Source organism: Macaca thibetana, chromosome 6, assembly GCF_024542745.1.
Source record: "Macaca thibetana thibetana isolate TM-01 chromosome 6, ASM2454274v1, whole genome shotgun sequence".
Taxonomy (NCBI): Eukaryota; Metazoa; Chordata; class Mammalia; order Primates; family Cercopithecidae; genus Macaca; species Macaca thibetana.
This window is the reverse complement of record NC_065583.1, coordinates 51,981,477-52,002,622: the sequence shown is the minus strand read 5'-3', so window position 1 is coordinate 52,002,622 and position 21,146 is coordinate 51,981,477. Positions and strand designations below refer to the sequence as shown.

The 21,146-nt window shown below is 34.1% G+C and overlaps 1 protein-coding gene across 3 annotated transcripts in view; it reads left to right on the top strand.

Annotated features, from left to right (window-relative positions):
- Positions 1-21,146, top strand: part of ADAMTS19 (ADAM metallopeptidase with thrombospondin type 1 motif 19) — a 283,788-nt gene that overhangs the window by 176,658 nt on the left and 85,984 nt on the right. For all 3 annotated transcript variants that reach the window (XM_050792704.1, XM_050792706.1, XM_050792705.1), the window contains 5 exons: positions 3,521-3,622; positions 9,023-9,153; positions 10,050-10,222; positions 15,574-15,701; positions 19,874-19,994. In XM_050792704.1, the coding sequence (XP_050648661.1) occupies positions 3,521-3,622; positions 9,023-9,153; positions 10,050-10,222; positions 15,574-15,701; positions 19,874-19,994 (655 nt within the window). The remainder of the gene's footprint in view (positions 1-3,520; positions 3,623-9,022; positions 9,154-10,049; positions 10,223-15,573; positions 15,702-19,873; positions 19,995-21,146) is intronic.

The following is a 21,146-nucleotide window of genomic DNA, read 5'->3' as shown; positions in this document are numbered from 1 at the left end:
GTTAGTTTTTGGACAGGTTTATTCTTTGTGGGAAGATTTTTAACAGGCATACCTATTCTGTGGTTATAGAATTGTTCACCTTTTCTATTTCTTCTTGATTTCACTTTAGTAAATTTTAAGTTTCTATTTTTCAATTTCATATAGTTTTCAAGTGTACTGGCATAGATTTAATTATAATGTCTATTTTCTGTTTGAACTGTTATCTGTTATGCCCTCATTTGTTATTCCTAATAGTATTTATTTTTGCCTTCTCTTTTTGCTTGATTAATTTTCAATTATGTTGGTCTTTATAAAGAACTAGAGTTCAGCTTTATTTTCCCTTTTGAGTCTTTGTTTCCTATTTTAGTACTGTCTCACACACACACACACTCACACAAAGTTATTCTAATTATAATAAAGTTCTGTTATTAGAAAAGAATGTTTCTAAAATTTTATTTTATATCTGAATTACCTTTGCAATCTGTGAAGTTATTGAAAATGTATTTCAGACAGTAATGCAGGGAAAAGAAAGTAGTTATATGTCCAAGGATTAATTATTACTTCAATGCATATGCAGTTAAAATTGTCTTATTTTAACATAAATTTCAGAACATCTTAATGGAACTATTTGTTGTAAAAGACAGACATGGGTACAGGTTAGCTTTGAAGATAAATTTTATAAGATTTGTACAGGACAATTAACCTTCCATTTCAATACATAGTACATTTATGTAACATTTAAAAAGCCTATTTGAGATAAACATCCAAGTACGTATTATATTCTTTCAATAAACTCTTTTTGTTATAGAAGCATAACAAAGGAATATTGCATTATTTTTATTAGTTTACTAGAAAATGCTGGGTTGTGCATCTCTGTTGTAGATTCCTATGCCAAGCATTTTAAGTTATAGATATTTTCTTAACTGATTTATTAAGTGGTTTCAGCAACTAAGTTGAAAAAAATATTTTACTCTTGCCTGTGTAACATATGGACAGTGTTTGGTTCTAATGTAATACCGCAATTCCCCATTCTGCCCTTTAGAAAGGGCTTGCTATTATGTACCTCTAATGTGACATATCTGAGGTATTCCACTTTTCAAGGTGAAAACCGTACATACTATTTCTGCAACATTTTATTGCCTTGTGGCAGTTTGGTTTGAACTTCTAAATCTTAGTTACTTTTAAGACTGAGGCTGTAATTTATTTACCATAAGATTCCTAGACCTGCAGAACAGAAAGGATAAAAAACATCTCTGAGAGAGATTTTATTCTACGTGACCATGCTTATCTTGAAAAGCTGCCAAGTTTGCTTGTGTGCTCTGAGTGCCTCAAGTAGGAATCAGTTAGAGTACCTGCTGTTTCAAATAGCAGCAGATAATGGTGGAAGAACAGAGTGTAGACTCCCAACAACATTCAACAAGCAAGCATTATTCCAAAACTACAGTGTAGATTTGCTTTTTCAGTTCAGTATGCATTGGTTAACCAATGAACTTGAATAAATTAATTATTGTTATGTGATAACTAAGTTTTATTAGATGCAAGTAAAGAAAAATTCTTCTTTGAAATTTTCTTCTAAAGAAAATTCAACATTTGACCCTGTAATTATCAAACATCCTTGATAGACAGTTCCTAGATGGGTGAAAAATTTTTGGAATCAAAAATGCTCAGGTTAGACATCTGATAATTGAAATATTCTTAAATGTCTCCACAAAAGTACATGAAAAACATTTGACCTCTTTGCCTATTTTCAAGAGTTTAAAATTTTGCAAAGGGGCAATATGATTTATAGGCATTCTTTACAATAATTTTCTAGATGAATTTTTGGTAAATGCTATGAGCAGTTAGAAGCACACTAGTTAAGCTAAACCATATCCTAAATATAATAAGATATATTTGTGTGACATATTTTGAAGCTGGAAAAAAGGTCACAGAAAAGAAAATAAGGTAAATTAAATATATCTCACTCTCTCCATAGACTATTGAATTTTAAAAGCTACAAATAGTTCAGAAATCTAAAGTATAGGAAAATAATATGTTGGAATTTGCAACAAAGTGTGTATTAGAGCAATTAAATATTAAACATATTGAAAAAATATATGTTTCAAATAGGTATGTCACAATTTAAATATATTTTTCAAATATATTTAATAGATTTGGGTCATAAGTTAACTTTAATTTTGCTGTGATTTTTAGTCTGTTTTGAACACCAACACCAGAATAAGTTTCCCAAAATAACCTATTATCTTATCAATCTTCTGCTGGTCAACTGCTAAATGGCTTATTTTTCCCTACAAACATAAAGTCCCTAGTCTTTCCTGAGTCTTCTGTCTTTTCAACCTTGTTTTTTGCTACTCTCCCCCATGATATCCCTACTCCCCATTGCACCAGTCTGCTCACCTTTTCATAACTATGCCTTTCCCATTTCTACTTGTTCTGTCTTTTTGACCTGTTCTCCTCCACCCTCTTCTCCCAATGTCTGGATAGGTAGTAACACAGTCATCTTCGCTATGGATTTAATACTCAACTCATTTTTTTTTTTTCTTTTTTGAGACAGAGTCTCACCCTGTCACCCAGGCTGGAGTGCAGTGGCGCTGTCTCAGCTCACTGCAACCTCTGCCTCCTGGGTTCAAGCAATTCTCATTCCTCAGCCTCCTGAGTAGCTGGGATTACAGGTGTGCACCACCACACTCAGCTAATTTTTTAAGTCACTTTTAAATGTCCTTTATGGATTTCATATTTCTGCACAATTGTTAACAATATTTTTGAGTCTAAAAAATGTCAACCACCTTACAGAAATAGAAAGTCTTTATTAATGTGTGTGTTTGCCTCTTCTTATCTGTCTGTGAGCTGACCACAATCATAGCTGTGTCTGAGGTTTTTGACAATTTTTCTATTACATTTCCTCAGAGTTCTCTTTGCTTATTGTTGCCATGTTTCAGCTGCCTTATCCCAGTATTTTTTAATCCCTTTAACATATCCCTAGAAAACTTTCATTGTGTTCTGAAGATGTAAAAATCCTTCATATTGAGGTAAAAAGTATTGATAACAATTTATTGAAACATACACACTAAGACTATATTGTGTCAGGGGTCAAGACTGTATAATGAATTAATAAAGTACTAACCATGACATTTAAGCATAAAATCAGAGCATAAGTGGGAACAGACTTTAGGGCAGCAGACAATGAATTTATAACACAAAAGCACTTATTCTTCCAGCTGGTCCATGTGTCATAGTATAAATGATTATTTCTGTCTTAAGTTTTTCTGTTGTATCTTGTGTAACCATATGTGTTTTATTTAAGGAGGTTTTAAAAGATTTAACTTTAGTAAACAGATTTTTCTATCATTATGTATCAATCTTCCCATCACTATAAATGAGCCCTATACTATTTCAATTACAGGTTTAATATTTTAAGTACCAAAAGCATATTTTTCTTCAAATAATTTTTGTTGTTTTACCAAAATAGCTTTCTTAACAGTGATTGGCTTCACTTTAAAAAATGTGATACCTTCCCCTTATAGTGTGCCTTTGTTTTCAGCATGTTATTTGCACAGGATTATGGTGCAAGGTAGAAGGTGAGAAAGAATGCAAAACCAAACTAGACCCACCAATGGATGGAACTGACTGTGACCCTGGTAAGGTAAGTCATTTGTGTTGTCTGAATTTAATAAGTATACTAGGTGAAACTTGAGAAACTTGCTTAGCACTGATGGATTTATTTCAGTATATACAAAAATATTAATATTTCATCAATTTTAACATTTATACTTTATAAAATCTGTGGTTGTTTTGTTAATATCAATGTGGTGGGGTTTTATTTTATTTGTTGTTGATTATGAAAATGTTGAGAGTCATATATATACATTAATATAGCAAAAATGTGAACTTTTTTTACTTTTTAAACAGAAGTAAATTAAGCACAAATAATAGCATAAATGGTAAAATTTCTCATCGCCGATGAATCCTTTCAAGTATAAAATCATTGACTTAGGAGAGCAACTGAGTATTTTTTCCTTGTCAATATAATAATCATCCATAAAATATTCCAGTTGACATTTGGAGATTAGTAAATATTTGGCTGTCTGTGTAGTTTAACGTACTTCATAAGACTTTAAAAATTTATTAGTATACATTTCCAGATCAAAATAACTGCTGTTAAAAAGTAATTTTCCTTTGAGGAATATGAAGAAGATGGATTTCATATGCATTTAATAATTATGGTTAACATAATCAAAAGATAACAGATCAATAGTTTACATAATTTTCTAATTTGCATACTGTGATGGGAAAGTAGAATTGTTATCACTGTACTCAATTGCAAGATCAGAAAGCTTGCCTCTGAAGTGCATGAATGTGTATTACATTTGAAAATAAATAGCAACACAAAGAACCTATAGATTGCTTATGGTGAAATACTTGAAGAAAACATGAAATTATGTGGAATTTTATTTTAAAAACATATTGATTTGAAAAATGGACAGAAATGAAGGTATTCAACTTCTAGAAAATCATCTGAAGAAAGTACACAGACAGACGCACATATATACACATACACATGCACACAAAGATGCTTAGGTAATGATGCAGTTTGTAATGGAGAGAAATGAGAAACAATAAAAATATTCATTAGGAGATGAACGGTCACAATGTAGTTGTTAAAAAATGAGGGAGATACCTATGTTCTAACATGAAGAGATCTATAAGACATGGCTGTTGGTTGATAGGCATGTCAGAAATATTGATACTTTATAATATGATTTGACATTTAAGGAAAACACAGTTTGTATACACACACACAAGCACACACACACAGAAGTATATATTTTCAAACTCATAAAATTAGCTAGGCATGGTGGCGCAGGCCTGTAATTCCAGCTACTCAGAAGGCTGAGGTGGAAGGATTGCTTGAGCCCGGAAGGCAGAGGTTGCAGTGAGCCGAGACAGCACCATTGCACTCCTGCCTGGGCGACAGAGCCAGACCTTGTTTCAAAGACAGAAAAAAAAAAAAAAGAAAAAGAAGATATAAACACAAAACTCCAAAGTGTAACTAGAAGTTACCTCTTAGGAGGGAAGTAGAATTGATGGCTGGGAGTATATCGATGAGATGGGTGAATATAACTTTTCTACAGACATTTCTGGATTGTTTGACATAAGCATGCAGTCATTTATTACTTCTATGATTTCTTTAATTAGAAAAGAAAAATGTACAAATTGTTTACATCCCAACTATTTTTGAAAAAAAAAATAGAAATATTTTATCACTATATATTATCAGTAAGAAACTGATTCCTTAGAGGGAATTTCTGTGAAATATCAGTTAATTGTTTACAGACTGTTCCAAATATTTCCTATAAGCTTAAACAAAACATCAGAATTTGGGTCTGTTTTATTTTTTAAATATATACACAAAAGTACAAGAACCTGTGTATATCAAGCAAGCCTCCTGATATTGTGCTGAGTAATTTATTGCTTGAATCATAAAACTTTGCACCAGCAATCATTTTTATCATCCCTGAAACACAAAAGCAGTAATATTAAGAGATAACCAAACATGAGTCCTCAACCATCACATAACTTGTTCATCTTTAGTTTTTTAGCAATATAAAAATCTCTTTATTTTCATGATCTGGCACCTTCAATATTTTTCTGCTATGATTTTTTCCCTTGTGTGTATGAACATAATTTGCCTTCTTGAAATCTTCAAAATAAACTTATTTTGGCAGTTAAAACTATAATTACTAAACAAAAGTAAAATGTTTTGTTTTCCTATAATTGTGTTAATGATACTCTTAGAGGTTCTGTAATGCTTTGTATTTTGAAATAACTAATGAACCTCTCAGTTTTCCAGGCCTTGTGGGCTTCTTCAAATACTCATCTCTTCCAGCTCTTGTAGAAGCCATCGTGAAAATAGCTTCCAACACTCTGCCATTGTGTGCAGGAGTGCTAAAATATTTGAATGCTTGCAACCTCGCACTAAACATTGTTAGTTCAGTACATTGCTATCCAAGAGACAAAGCTTGGGATTTTGCAATTGATAACACTCTAGTGATATTAATCAAATTGTATAAATCTAGTTAATCTAAGAGTATATATTACATCTGAGAAGGTACTTACAGAATTCTATACTTCTGAATGAGTTTTAACAAAGAGGCTTATATACTCTTTATGGACAGCATATTGCAAATTGAAAACAACTTCTTTTCTTCTCTTTTTATATTTTTAATATAATTTTCATATTTTGCAACTTACAATACAAATATCAATATGTGGGCATTTACATTTCACAGAGATTAGTGGGCAAAATGATTTATTAAAAAATAATAAATGTATGTATTTTACTTTCAGTACTTGCTAGGAATGAAAAGAGGGGAAAGAGACATTAAACACCAAGTTATTAGAACTTTAGACTGTTTGGAAGGATTCTATGTAATATATTTTAGTTATTTATTTTCCCTCATTGAGATTCTTGAAATTGCCATCATAATTTATTATTGGAAACAATAAAGACTGTAATATCCTAACATATCACAATGTGCATATGTACACAGCTTTTTGCCTTCCTTCCTCCGCTTCTCTTTTCCACAATATATGTACAAGATTTGATCAGAGGCTGATCAGACTCCTTTGACATCTTCACAGACCCCTTTCAAATGTGTGTTTTCATGAACTTCCTAGACATGTCCACATAAAAATTTGGGAGTATAGAACTATAATTAGTCTGTTAGGTCATGCACTGTCCTCAGGTGGTCTATATTACATAATTCCTTAGTACTTTTATAAATCAGACTGAATTAATAGATAAGACAATTTTTTAGCATTTTCAACAATACATAACTTATTTTTTGAGGCTAAAAAATGCAAATGTTGTATGAAACAAATCATGCTGCTCTCCGTAATAACCCTAATGATATTTATGGAAAGCATCATTAGGATTATTTTACATATCTTATATAACATACTGTATAATAAACAGAACATTTAACACTTTCCTCATTGTTGAAGCACAGAACCATATAGAAGACACAAAAGCAGATACCCTCTAGTTTCATCCAGACATCTGGTTATCTGCAAGGTGACAAACTTTAAATATTGTGCTATACTTTCTTCAAATTTCACTGATCTGTGTATGCAAACTGCTTTGCATATCGGTGTCCATTTCTCTTCATCTGCCAGATGTGTTACAGTTTAAATGATGTACAAATCTAGGTCCCAGTCCTTTCCAGAATATTTTAGTCTGCTGTGAACTCTAGCCCAGTCTTTCAATGCCAGCTTGCTGCTAAATGGCCAACGAGGTATGATATGCACCCTGGGAAACATAAACACCCTTAAAGTAGGCTAAAACAATGTGACCAATTGAAGTTTGACGACTTTCACATTGGATTTTTTTTTTCCATGAATGGCATAACATTTTTAAGTCCTTAAAACAAGTAAGTAATGTAGAAGTTTTCACATGGTTTGTTTCTCCTTTTCCAATTTTTAAACTGCATCTTTGTACAAAACCCAAATTTATTTAATGAGAGCCTTAGCATATTGATATTCTCTGAGTTGTTGATGTTTATTTTGTTTTTCAAGTTTAGATTAAAATCTTTTTGAATCTAAAAGAGGTTGAATTTAAATGTTGACATTGTTAGAGAAAATCTATGGGAACTAATCATTGTATTGCCTATAAAAGTAAGGCATTAATGGAGCCCACACAAAACTATATAGTGTAGTCTTCTTAATTCTCTTTTCTAAAAATAGCAATAAAAATATTTTCACAGTAAATTATAAAAACAGATGAATAAATATAAGAATGAACAGAATTTTGCTTAGAATTCTGAAAGTATTAACATAATGATACTTATAACTCTATTATTGTTATAGTTAGCCCTTATTAAATCCTTAGTAAGGGCTATACATTGTGTTTAATGCTTCATTCAACTCCTAAATAAACTGATAGGTAAATATGATTATCATTCACATTTTAGAAATAAGCAAGCTGAAAATCAGAGCATTTCTGTAATTTCCTCAAAATCCTTTGTAAATTGTGTTGCCATTAAGTGTAGAAGTTCCTTTAGGGCTAGGAGGATCAACTTACTCAACCGCATCATTATACAATCACTAATCTAAATGCTTGTAATCATACTTATTATTCTCAATATGATTTTGTTACTTTTACCATGTTTGCTATGACCATCATCTATTTGATTTTCAGGAATGAGGAGAAATTTTAATAACCTGTTCCCCAAATTCTAGCAACCATTCCTGGGTGACCATCAGCAATCTCTCTCACTGCTTTTGTTTTCAGTGAATGAAAAAATAAAATAAAAATAAAAAAGAGAATGACTACACTCCTTTCTTTTATTCCAGTTATCTTTGCCAGTTAATAGATACCAAGTAAAGTACAGAATAATTGGCATGAAATGACAGAATTTCAGCATCTAATTGCCCACGTCTTTCAAACCAACTTGCTATAATGTTAATGATTGAAGTTGATGGGAATTCTTTCAGGGAAAAATAAAAAATAAAAAAATAAAAAAAAGCATAAAGGAAAGTGCTAAAATCAAACAGTATTTTTAAAAAATTGCAAAGTTAAAAAAGTACCGAGTCACTGACATTTCATATGAAAATTACTAAATTCGCTAAAAATGTCTGCTTTGACGTAGGACATTTATTTCTTGTTTCCATTCTTATTACTCTGATTTTTTTGTCCCTTTAAATTATTATCTGTTTCTTAAATGTGTTGAATTTTCTTTCCTGGTTGTGCAACCTCGGATTCCCTACCCACTACCCTATCTCCATCACAGGAACTGAATTCTTAGTACTATAATAACAAATATTTGTGCACTGCTTTCCCGACGAGACTGTATCTGTGAGAATTGGGCAATTATATTACTATGACAAAAAAACAAGTGCCAACTTACTTTTGGTCTTTCCTAATTCCCCGTGTTTGTGGCTCTAGTAGACCTGATTTAATTGCAATTCCAGTGACATTTTAGGCCAGAGAATGATTTTCAGTTGTGCCCTGATTTGTTCACCTAAGACATAACTTTTGGAATAGTGGTGTAAGGCTGGAGAATGTACCAGCAGGACCTCAGCACCTGAACATCTGGCCGGAGAGTGGAGCCTGTGGAGTCCTTGTAGCCGAACCTGCAGTGCTGGGATCAGCAGTCGAGAGCGCAAATGTCCTGGGTAAACTCAAAGTTCCTGGTTGGGGGAGGGCATTTCTTCAAGTTTGGAATGCAAAGGTTTTACTGACAAAGCATGTTGGAAAGCAAAAGAAGCCCTTCAAACTCTACTCATGTTGGAAAACAGAAAAGTCCTTCAAATTATTTATTTTAAATAAAAACTGCCTTTAAGAAGAAAATAAAGACCAACCCTTCTAAGAATAAATAATGAAAGCTACAAAAGGTTATTTCTTGAGTAAATCTATAAAATATTTCAATAAACAGGGAGATGTGTATTAGAAAAATTATGTGAACATTTACAGGAACTGGGAGAAGAGCAGAAGGATGATAAGAAAGAGAATGAGAACAAAATTAATGACAGCAAGAGCTAAGACTAATGAAAAACAGAAACATGCTAAGCACAGGTACAGACAGGAATTATTATGGGATCAGCTTGTGTTAAACCCCATTATTCCTAGAGGAATTCTAGGAAAGTGTGAGAAAGTCATTCCAGCTTGTGAGCTTTAAACTATTGGTGTAGAGGTCACATGCAGTTTTAAATAATTTATATGAACTTATTTAAAAACATCTCCTTAATAATTCTAAGAACCAGATTTCTTAATGGGCATTTGAAGGCTATATTCCCCTCAGTCTCTGCCCTTTACTCCAATTTATCATTTTCATGGCAAGTGGGCTTTTATTCCTCATGTATTGTGGAAGGTATATTGATCAAGGGTTAGAAAATGTATATAGTCAAAGAAATAAATATATCTTGCTACTACTAACATTTAATGTGTCCAAGTTTTCAAAAGTAAATATAATATAAAGGGTTATATATTATTAATATAGTGGCTTTTAATTTAAAAACTGGGTAGTTAACATAAAAAATGTAAAACTGATTATTTGTACTTTCTTTTCTAGGCTAGGTTCTGAAGCAAGGGATTGTAATGGTCCCAGAAAACAATACAGAATATGTGAGAATCCACCTTGTCCTGCAGGTTTGCCTGGATTCAGAGACTGGCAATGTCAGGCGTATAGTGTTAGAACTTCCTCCCCAAAGCATGTACTTCAGTGGCAAGCTGTCCTGGATGAAGGTATGACCAACCAGATCACCACCATCTTTGTTAACTAGATTTCTAGGTTTGCCAAGTGTTTTTACAATAGTCAGATTATTGTACATATTATCTTCAAAATATTTCTAAACTTTATTTTTTTCTACCTGTACTGACATATAATAACCACAAGCACTGACAAAAATATATTTTAAAAATATGAGGCGCTGTTACCCTATACCTATTAGAACAATGAAAATAAAAAGCAGTGACAGCAGTAACGCTGGTGAGGATGAGGAGAAACTGGATTTCTCAGGCATTGCTTGGTGGGATTGTAAAATCATGCAGCCACTTTGGAAAATATAGTTTGACAGTTTTGTGAATAACTAAATGTACACTAACAATATAGAAATCATACTTCTGAGTGATGGAATACTCCTCAGCACTAAAGAGGAGCAAACGATTAATACATGCAACATCCTGATAGATCTCAGAGCATTATGCTGAGTGAAAAATGCCAACCTCAAAAGGTCCCATGCTATATGATTTCATGTGATAATATTCTTGAGATGATAAAATTACAGAGATGGAAAACAAATTTGTACAAATTAGTGGTTGCCAGGGATTAGGCATGGTGGTGCGGAGAGGGATGGGTATTACTATAAAGAGGTAGCATGAGGAAGATCTTTGTGCTGATGAATAGTTTCAGACCTTGATTGCGGCAGTGGTTGAACAAATCTACAAATGTCATAAAATGGCGTAGAACTATACACACACAGGTACCAATGCCAGTTTCCTGGGTTTGCTGTGGTTCTATAGTTACTAAGGTATAACCATGGAGGGGAAACTGAGTGAAAGGTATGTGGGAACTCTCTGTACTATGTTGCAAGTTACTCTAAATATTTATTTCAAAATAAGAATTTTAAGAAAACTTTTGCTGCCTTATTAGTTAAGAATGATATGCCAAGCTAGTTGACTCACATCTATAATCTCACCATTTTGGGAGCAAATTGCTTGAGGTCAAGGCAAGCAGATTGCTTGAGGTCAAGAGTTTGTAACTGGCCTGGGCAATATGCCAAAACCCTGTCTCTACCAAAAATACAGAAAAAGAAAATTGGCTGGGTGTTGTGGCATGTATCTATAGTCCCAGCTACTCAGGAAGCTGAGGCAAACCTCGAGGCAGAGGTAACAGTGAGCCAAAATGGTGCCACTTTACTCTAGCCTGGGTAAAGTTGTACCTGTATCAAAAAAAAAAAAATGATAATACTTGCCCGTGGTGAGTGGGCTGTGGGTGTGGGCTGAGTTGCAGTTACCAAAAGTGGTGACAGATTATCTGATTTCATTGTTTATGATGCCACTAGTCTCTCTTTTCTCCCCTTAGTCAATTTGAACTTTGCTTTCCATCATTCCAATTAGATTCTTCTCAATAACCTAAACTCCATTGGCTGTCCATTTCAGTGCCCCCATCTGATGAAACCCTTTTCTCAGAATAGCACCTACATATAAGCAGTAATGGAAACAGCCAAACAATGGGGCAGATTATTCCTCTACTAGTGGTGGTGGGAGGAAATATAGCAGCCATCAGATTGATTACCTCCTTATTTTCTGCTATCAAAACACGTTAGCCTAACTTAAGATACTTCATCTGCTTTCAGCTATATGGCAGAATTTTAATTCCTCCTTTCCAAGGCCAGTCCCTCCAGTTGTGGCCTTGATACCATCCCCATCTTCCCTTTTCAGCTATCTTATTGATTACCCCTACTTTCTCTCATCTAGTTTATCTTCTCTGTTTTGGATCATTCACATTTAATTTTTTAACATATTTAAGACTCTCCCACTAAAACATAAAAACTTCCCCTCAAGATCATAGCCATTTTGCGCTGGTGCACCTACACGTTTCTCTCCTCACAGACACCCTTCTCAAAAGACCTGCCTGTATCCCAGCCCTGTTTTCTTCCCTTCAATCTGGATTCCACCAACACAAGTCTTTCTAATGTCATCCAGGAGTCTCATGGAAATGAAACCTAATAAATAGTTTCCCATCCTCTTCTTAGTTGACTCTTAAATACATTAAGGTGGCTGCCCACCCCCATGATTCTTGGAACACTCGTGTGCCTTGCTTGGTTTCTGTGTTGTAACACTGACCTGGCTTTCCTGCTACATCTCTGGCGTGTTCTCCTTCTGCCTACTTCAAACACTATTCTGTTTTCACTCTGCATTTTCTTTTTAGGTGATCTTATCTGTTCCTATTACTTCAAATATGTAAATAATACATGAGTTTACATCTTCAACTAGATTTTCCATTTGAGCTCCAAACTTGTACGTACAACTCCCCTCGTTGATATATCTAATTGGATATTTGCAGGTTTAAGACCAAACTCACGATCATAACCCTTCCTATTCATGTCCATTTGATCCTCTAGTGTGTCCCATGTCGTTGAAGGTAACACTTGCTTTTCAGTTGCACAAACTTGATCACCTGGTTTATAAGGATATTTCTATGGCCTGCCCCCGTTAATTTCTCCTGCCTCATCTCCATCATTCTCTTTTGTAGACTCCTATATGGCCAGGCTGACTTCCATTCCACCCCTTAGATACATCTGCTCTTTTATTTTTGGGCCTTTATACCAGCTGGGTTTTGGCAAAATAAGCTTTCCTTCTCAAGTTTTGACATTGGTGTTTATTTATTTACCTTGAATATGTCTGCTGATTTTTGGGACTCAGTGTATGTCAATTCCTCTAGGAAGAAAGAATCCCTCTGATCCTCCAAATTATGTGTGCCTTCCAAGTACCACACACACAACCTGTAATAGCACATTTTATTGTGTCTGCATTCCCCCTAATGTCTGTCCCTAGTGTATCATCTATTGTATATTAAGTGTCCAATGAATATTTGTTAAATAAATTTGAATACATAGACAGTAACTTTTTATTGTAACAATATAATCAATATGACTGTTCACATCATGAAAATTTTCTGATTATTTGAGTCTTAATCCTGTTTCTACTTCCAACTGGCTGTGACAGTTAATAATGTCAAGTTTATTTGAAACCCATTTAATTATGGGTGAAATAAGATACAGAAAATAGGTGTTCTCCAAATTAAAAGAAAATCAGAGTTGGATGTGCATCAATTTAAAACACTAAAGCTGTTAGAAATCACAATTAAAGGGACTCCTGACTCTTATAAAGTGATTTATATCATCAAATAATCCATAATAGCTATTTGTATAATCAGCAGGATACCATTTGTGATGATTTTGCAACACGTATCAATCAAACTCATCAGTCTGTATTTCAGATAAAATATACAACAGTCACTAGCCTACATGTATTACAGCACTATGGAAGAAATGGAAATATACAATTCTTTAAAAAACATCGTCTTAATAACATGTGACACCTTAAAATACAAGCGGCTATATCTGTTATATAATACACGGATCCCTGCCTAGGAGAATTAAATGTGGGGTAGCAATGCAGCAGTGAACATTTATTTTTAGAGAAAAGACATGCGTGGCTTCAACATTCAGGTATTTCACATACTTTGTGTGTGCCAAAATTTGGCTGAAATCCATGTCTAATGCATATCTTGGAAACAGTTGGTCTCTTAAATCAAGACAGAGCCTGCCTGCCAAGTATGGCATGTTACATGGATCACTACAATGTCACAGCCTTGAGGGCATACTCCAAAAATGAAGAGTGGTATCAAATGTTTATGTCATCTGTACAGCTGAAGTCAGCAGAGTGTATTTGTAATATGTTATAAAAGGAGAAATACAAAGATTTTTATCTGAATTTTTGCTTGAAATATTAATGGAATTTTCTAGGAGACTAACTCCTTTCAATATTATTTATTCATATATCTGGTTTGCTCTTCTCTTCAATGAAAACTACAGAAAGAGCATTATATATACCACTTTTAAAGTGTTGCAATTATAGCAGCTGTTTTTAAGTTCAAAGATATGACATAGTAAGCAGTCATTGAATAAACATAACCTACTTTGAGGTGTGAGAGCACACTGAAATGCTTTATTGCAGCTTATAATGGCATCTTAAAGGAAAATTTCAAAACCATGCACATTAAAGGCCATGTTCCAACTCCCCAAAATTGTTGAGAACAGTATTCAGAAGCCACATGTGAAAACTGTTTGAAATGTTCACTTCTGAAGGCTCATTTAACTGTCTGTCTTCTCTTTGCAAAGTGATACCCTGTTCCTTGCCTCTGGCTGTTATTTGGTATTTATAGAATCCCATCAGCATACGTGGAACTTTACTGAAGACATAAGGGAAGATCAGTGTCAGAGACCGTAAACTTTTTTCCATTCTATTTATATAAGCTTAATAAACAGTAAAGGACCTGACTGGTGTCAAGCCAATAGAGTAGTAATGTAGCATGGAAATTGCTCTGAGGTTTCAGATTTGGATAATAGTATTAGTGGTGTTACCAAATACTACAGCTCTTCTGTAGGAGGCTTAGAAATGGACACAACACTTTAAAAATATCGTGCCACATTCTGAGCCTAAAAGGCAAGTGTTTTAACCCCAAACATCCTATCTCATTGCTGAATGAGGCACTATGAAGACTGGCAGCTGTTTGGGAATTATTTACCTGGGTTTATGGTTCTCAACCTAGATATTGTATACAACGACATGGTTTCTGCGTGAGTGGTGAAGGGGACAGAGTTCTCCCAAGCGCATCAGCAGTTGCACATAACTATGGATGCTCTCGTGGGATGGTATTGCATTTCAGAACAATATTTCTGTTGCAGTGTAGTAACAATCCTAGTAACAGAAATGTTTTTTACAAATGCAATTGTTACTACAATCTGGGTAATAGAAAATTTCATGAGAATTCTCATCTTAGAGGCTCCTGTTTCTCCCTTTAGACATTTTTTCAATTAGCAAATGTCAACTTTGTAGAAATAAAAATTAGCGCATTGAAATTTAGAAGTAAGACATCAAGAAATAATTCAAGCATGAAGTAAATCTTAACCACGACTTAAAGATAGGTAGAATCCTGGTGCCTACTAAAGTTGAAGAGGATATCATTTCAGAAAAATATGATCATAAAATTGGGGTGTGCCAATTATTATTCAGGGAGGAGGTCTGGATTGTGTGTGCTAGATATGTTGAGCCATAAAATAACAAATGATACATTTTAAGGTAATTTGAAGCCAGATTTCTTAGAGGATTAATATTCATTGAACATCTCCAGGCACCTAATGTATTACACATAGAAATCTTCTAATGTTATCTACTCCAATATTACATTACTTAATTAGCATTGAATTATATTTTTTACTCAATAACCATTCTGACAAATGAAGCTTAAGATAAAAATATGTATGCAGTAACTTTTTCTCATTTCTTTTTATCCATTCTGTATGTAGAAAAGCCATGTGCCTTGTTTTGCTCTCCCGTTGGAAAAGAACAGCCTATTCTTCTATCAGAAAAAGTGATGGATGGAACTTCTTGTGGGTATCAGGGATTAGATATCTGTGCAAATGGCAGGTGCCAGGTAAGACATTCCAAAAAGAAGAATTTATATGTTGAAGGAAAATTGGGGGACCATTGAGCAACTTCACAGTATGGTTGAAAGCTTTGGACTAAGATTCAAAAGATACTGCTATAGTCCTGCCTTGACTATGACCTTGAGCAAGTCTGATTTACTTTGAAACCTCATTTTTTCATGTGTGTAATGATGCGTTTGACTTGGTACTCCATAAAATCTATTACTAACTGAAAGAATCTGAGATTTTGATTGTGTAATATACATATTTCAGGTTTAAACTTGGAGCACTTTGGACATTTTATATCAAAATATTTCAGACCAAAAATTCAGGCACTCTAGTTCTCCATGCCTTGTGTCTAAGACTGAGCCATGAGGCAAAAATCAATAAAATTGACCTTATAACTCATATTCAAGTATCCTCAATATACTTGAATCAGATGATTTTTAAATGCATATTCAACTTTCTTATAATAAACATTTTATTTGCTTTTCTCTTTCTTTTAAAAAATTTCCATTCACATGCATGTGTGTGTTTTTCATCTATGTTTAGAAAAAATAGAATTCCTGTTAAAGTGATTATGAAGAGCATAGTGGAGAGATCAAAGTGTAGAAGTGAGCAGTTGCTAGTCATGGTTCTCCCACTGTCTCAAGTTAACATTCCCTGGAAGATCAATATGTGCAAAGTTTAATGCCAAGTGTTTTCATGATCATCATCTATGTGGAGATAAGGAAGAGGCAGGTTTGGGCACATGGTGAAATCAGGCTCTGGTGCAGTCAGAAGACCTTAGCTGACCCCGTGGGAAGCACTTAAACTGGCCTGGGGCTTGAGGGTTGTTACCATTTTGGGTGAGAAAATCAGGCCATTTACTCTCAGCATCTACTATTGTTTGGATACAAGCTGCCCCAGGAAGTGGCTACGACCTTGGGGAAAGCAGGTTTCCTTAGTCTAGATAGTTTCTGATAAACCTTCCAGAAGCAGGAGAAAAATAAATCCTTTAGCAATGAAAGAGGTTGCTGAGTGGAGTGGCACTGAGTCCACGACAGCCTTTAGGAAACTGTTACTGGGCAAATCACTTAAAATATATTTGCATGCATTAATTAATCTGTAAAATAAAGTTGGTAGACCATTGGTCATTGACTTTGTGCTATATACACTCCTTTGAGAATTTGATGAACTTCTTTTTCCTCAGAAAAATGTACAACTGAACACACACATACACATATACATATACATGCACACAAATGCCAAAAATTGAAAACAATTTCAAGCAATGAATGGATCAATCCATGGTCCAATAGAAGCATATGCACTTCTGGGTAAGAAGCTGGGAACAACACAAAACTTAAATGCTTTCCCAGCTCTGAGATTCTGTATTTTGCCAGTAGGCTATAAGGTTTAAAGCATAGAATCATGTAAAACCATTGGCATAAGAAGCAGTCTTTTGACTATATATTAATTTCTTTTATTCTTTAACAGAATATGGCAATTACCAAAATGTAGTTTTTCATTAAAAAATATCTATATTTTATTTGATTTATATAATTTAAAGATGTTTTACCTATACATATTTTGTTTTCAGATATGCTCTACTATTGAAGCCTTCATCTCATCATTATATGTAAATCTATTAGATTATTGTATGTCTTAAATGAATTTATTTTTTAAATTGTGTATGTCAAATATAATAGCCTAAATTGCTATGCTTTTTACTTAACAGTATTGTATAAGCCAAATCTTTTACAAAGTCCCTGGGTAAAAATTAAAATTACAGCAAAAACAACAAAGATTTTGCACAAATACTATGTGGACCTGATGATTATAATTAAATTAGAATTGTTTGAAATGGATTGTGACTTATAATGGCATTAAAACACTTCAAGATTCTGGCTTTTTAATTAAAATGCTTCATTTAGTCTTTCAATAAAATTGAAAACATGCCTCTTTAGTTTTTCTGACAACCCTTAGCAATTGGGGGTTTGAGTAGAGTGTTTTATCACTGAATATATAGCACCAAAGCTGAATACAGCATTACAGACATAGTGAATGAAAGGCAATCGAAGGCAGACAACTTTCTCTGGTGACCCATTTTGGTTCTGTGACATTTCTCTTACTGAAAACGATAAGGAAGGCTGGAGCCTGTATGATCATGTTATTTGCGTATCTCCCACACACCAGTGGTACCTCAGGTACTTGCTACCAGTGATGTGGCACTGCCTCTTCAAAGTAGTTCATCTTCAACTTTTGGATTTATGTGAGCATATTTTGATATGTGTGGATACTTAAAGCTACCAATTATAAGATACAAAATATTTATCTTTTTTTAAAAAAATATATGATTATTGACCTGTAGTATATATGTCTATTCCTTACTTTTACTTTGGATTTACAGACCTTGTAATATCCTAGTTAAAAGATTGGGAAAAACTAAGAAACTGCTAAGTACCAACTTATTTCGTAGTTGAACTATTATTTACTGTATTCTCACCATTTGCCAAGAGGCAATCTGGGTACCATGGATAGAGCAATAAAGATACTTTTATCATTTCAAAAACACTCCAGCTCTCCTCAACTTTTTCCCCATTTGAACATGGAGAGACTTTTCTTCTCAACCCAGGACTCCCAGTTCAGGCTCCTGCTTAATGTTCTCTTCACATACTTGGTTGTGTTCTGAGCATTTCCTGTGGCTACTTCTTTCATCTAGACATTCTCTTTATTTCTCCCTGAATAAGCTTTGACTTGCTGATCAGAGTTCTGTGCTAACATTTTGTACCTCTTGACACTGATAGGACCCCCTTGACAAAAAGAAGGAATGCTGTATTGTGCAGTTTTAATGTGACTTTTGCTCCCAGCATATCCATCCTGCAGCTGCATTTAATAATCTGCTAGCTTCCCCCACCCCAACACCAGCAGCACCAGTCACAAAGATTCTGTTTTTCTTTCCGTTGCATTTAATATTTTAAAATTTCCTCTAAAATAATTGGAACCTATTATAAATGGATGTATCATCAGTCTCTGTTCCAAATCCATCTTGATTAGGAGGAATTGTGTAATACTACCATTTATTTCTGACAGTACTGACATACTAAATTCTTCCCTTTGAGTATGTACAACTTTGGCTCATCAATGGGAAGCAAACATTATTTACAAGAAAAGAGGCAATTGATTGGGCCTTAGAAGATTCATATTAACAAAATTCTTCTGGGAGCTTATAAAAATTAATTCCCCAACTGTTCGTGTTTTCTTAAAGCAACCATGGGTTGTGAGGAGTTCTTACTCACATTCATGTGCTAGCTGCCAAAGGAGATAGGGATAAAATAAACTACAGTTGATTTATGAACTGTAGTAAAAATAAACAGCTATGCTTAGTTTTCCAGAAAGTTAATATTTACCATTTAGCACTTACTTTACAATCACTTTAAAAGTTAAGCCATCCATAGAGTGAAGTATATCTGTTCTTTGTTGAGTAGAAGGAATTAAACTAATCATGTTGCATTTAACAGAAATGTGATTTCCTTTGGGACTTATGTACATTACATTTTTCTCAATAATATTTTTTCCAAATTACTTTATGGTGTAATTTAATACTTACTATAAAAGATACTCTATGCTGGTCAGAGTGGCTCACACCTATCATCCTAATACTTTGGGAGGCCAAGGCAGGCAGATTACTTGAGCTCAGGATTTCAAGACCAGCGTGAGCAACATGTTGAAACCTTGTCTCTACAAAAAAACACAAAAATTAATCCAGCATAGTGACACATGCCTGTAGTCCCAGCTACTTGGGAGGCTGAGGTGGGAGGCTGGCTTCAGCCTGGGAGGCAGAGGTTGCAGTGAGCCGAGATGGAGCCTCTGCCCTCCAGCCTAGGTGACAGAACCAGACCCCATCTGAAAGAAAAAGAAAGATAGAAAGATAGATAGAAAGGAAGAAATAGAGAAAGAGAGAGGAAGGTATGTAGGTAGGGTAGCTGTCATCACTATCTAGGTAATTTTACAGATTGTGTTATTTGACATTGGCTTGTTGTATTAGCTTGCACCAGAGAATATGACATTTTATAATATGACATTTTATAAGTTTTACAATTAAATATATCTGGTTTATAGAGACTATGTCCCAAATTAGTAGTAAAACAAAAAAGAATACCTCTATTTATGATGTGCTATCATTCTCTTGTTACAGAAAGTTGGCTGTGATGGTTTATTAGGGTCTCTTGCAAGGGAAGATCATTGTGGTGTATGCAATGGCAATGGAAAATCATGCAAGATCATTAAAGGGGATTTTAATCACACCAGAGGAGCAGGTAATTTTTCTTTATTTTTTCATAAATATTAATCCCTGCAATCTTTGGGGACACAAATTACATTGAATTTAACTTAAGAGATTATAGTTCTAATTCTATTGAAGACTTGCAATGGGTATTAAATGATTTTTGTGATGACATACAATACATGTGATATGAGCCAAAAATCCTAACAAGCCCATTTCCCAATAATGAAAATATGAAGTCATCTGTTGTACATTTAATAAGTTAGAAGAGCAAGGGAATAATCTAATTTGCATTGGCTAATGTTATCAGGTTTCTACAGACCTTATTCTCCAATGCAAAGAATGATGTCTACTGGAAAATAATGATTTGTAACAGCCTGAAGCAACCATTGAGAATAGTAATGTTGAGATTTTCAGCTTTCCATCTTTATTTTTTTCTTAATGTTTTTGCTACATTATCAGGGAGTACATTTTTGGAAACAGAGGGTCCATGACAGTGTAGCATACAACCAAGAGGAGTCAGAAGATGTGAGATAATGTTCCAAATAGATTTAACAGCAGAGTTCATCCTCTCTTGTTTTCTCATCTATAAATACTAATACTCAGGGAATGTGAGATTAAAATTATGAATGATCTACATAGTATACGTTTAAGGTAATTTACAACAAAATATGATATTGTCTTTACTGAAATATAATGATCCCAAAATGTGGTTTATGTACAGAAAATGCTTTATACTCAGGATCTTAAGCTTACTGGAAAACAGCAAACATTTTCTGTGTTTACATTAGTCTGTTACCTGGGCATGTGTCTTGTACCCTTAATATTGGTATCTATTTTCATGATTGATATGCTTATGTCAAATATACTCTTTTCTTTTTAAAATTATACTGTACTTTTTGAGACAGCATGTCACTCTGTTGCTCAGGTTGGAGTGCAGTGGTGCACGGCTCACTGTAGCCTTAACATCCCATGCTCAAGCAATCCTCCTAACTCAGTCTCCCAAGTAGCTGGGACTAGAGGCATGCACCACCAGGCCCAGCTAATTTTTTTTTTTAATTTTGTTTTTTGTAAAGATGGGTCTCACTATGTTCCATAGATTTGTCTCAACTCCTGGGCTCAAGCAGTCCTCCTACCTTGGCATCCCAAAGTGCTGAGATTATAGACATGAGCCACTGTGCCCACT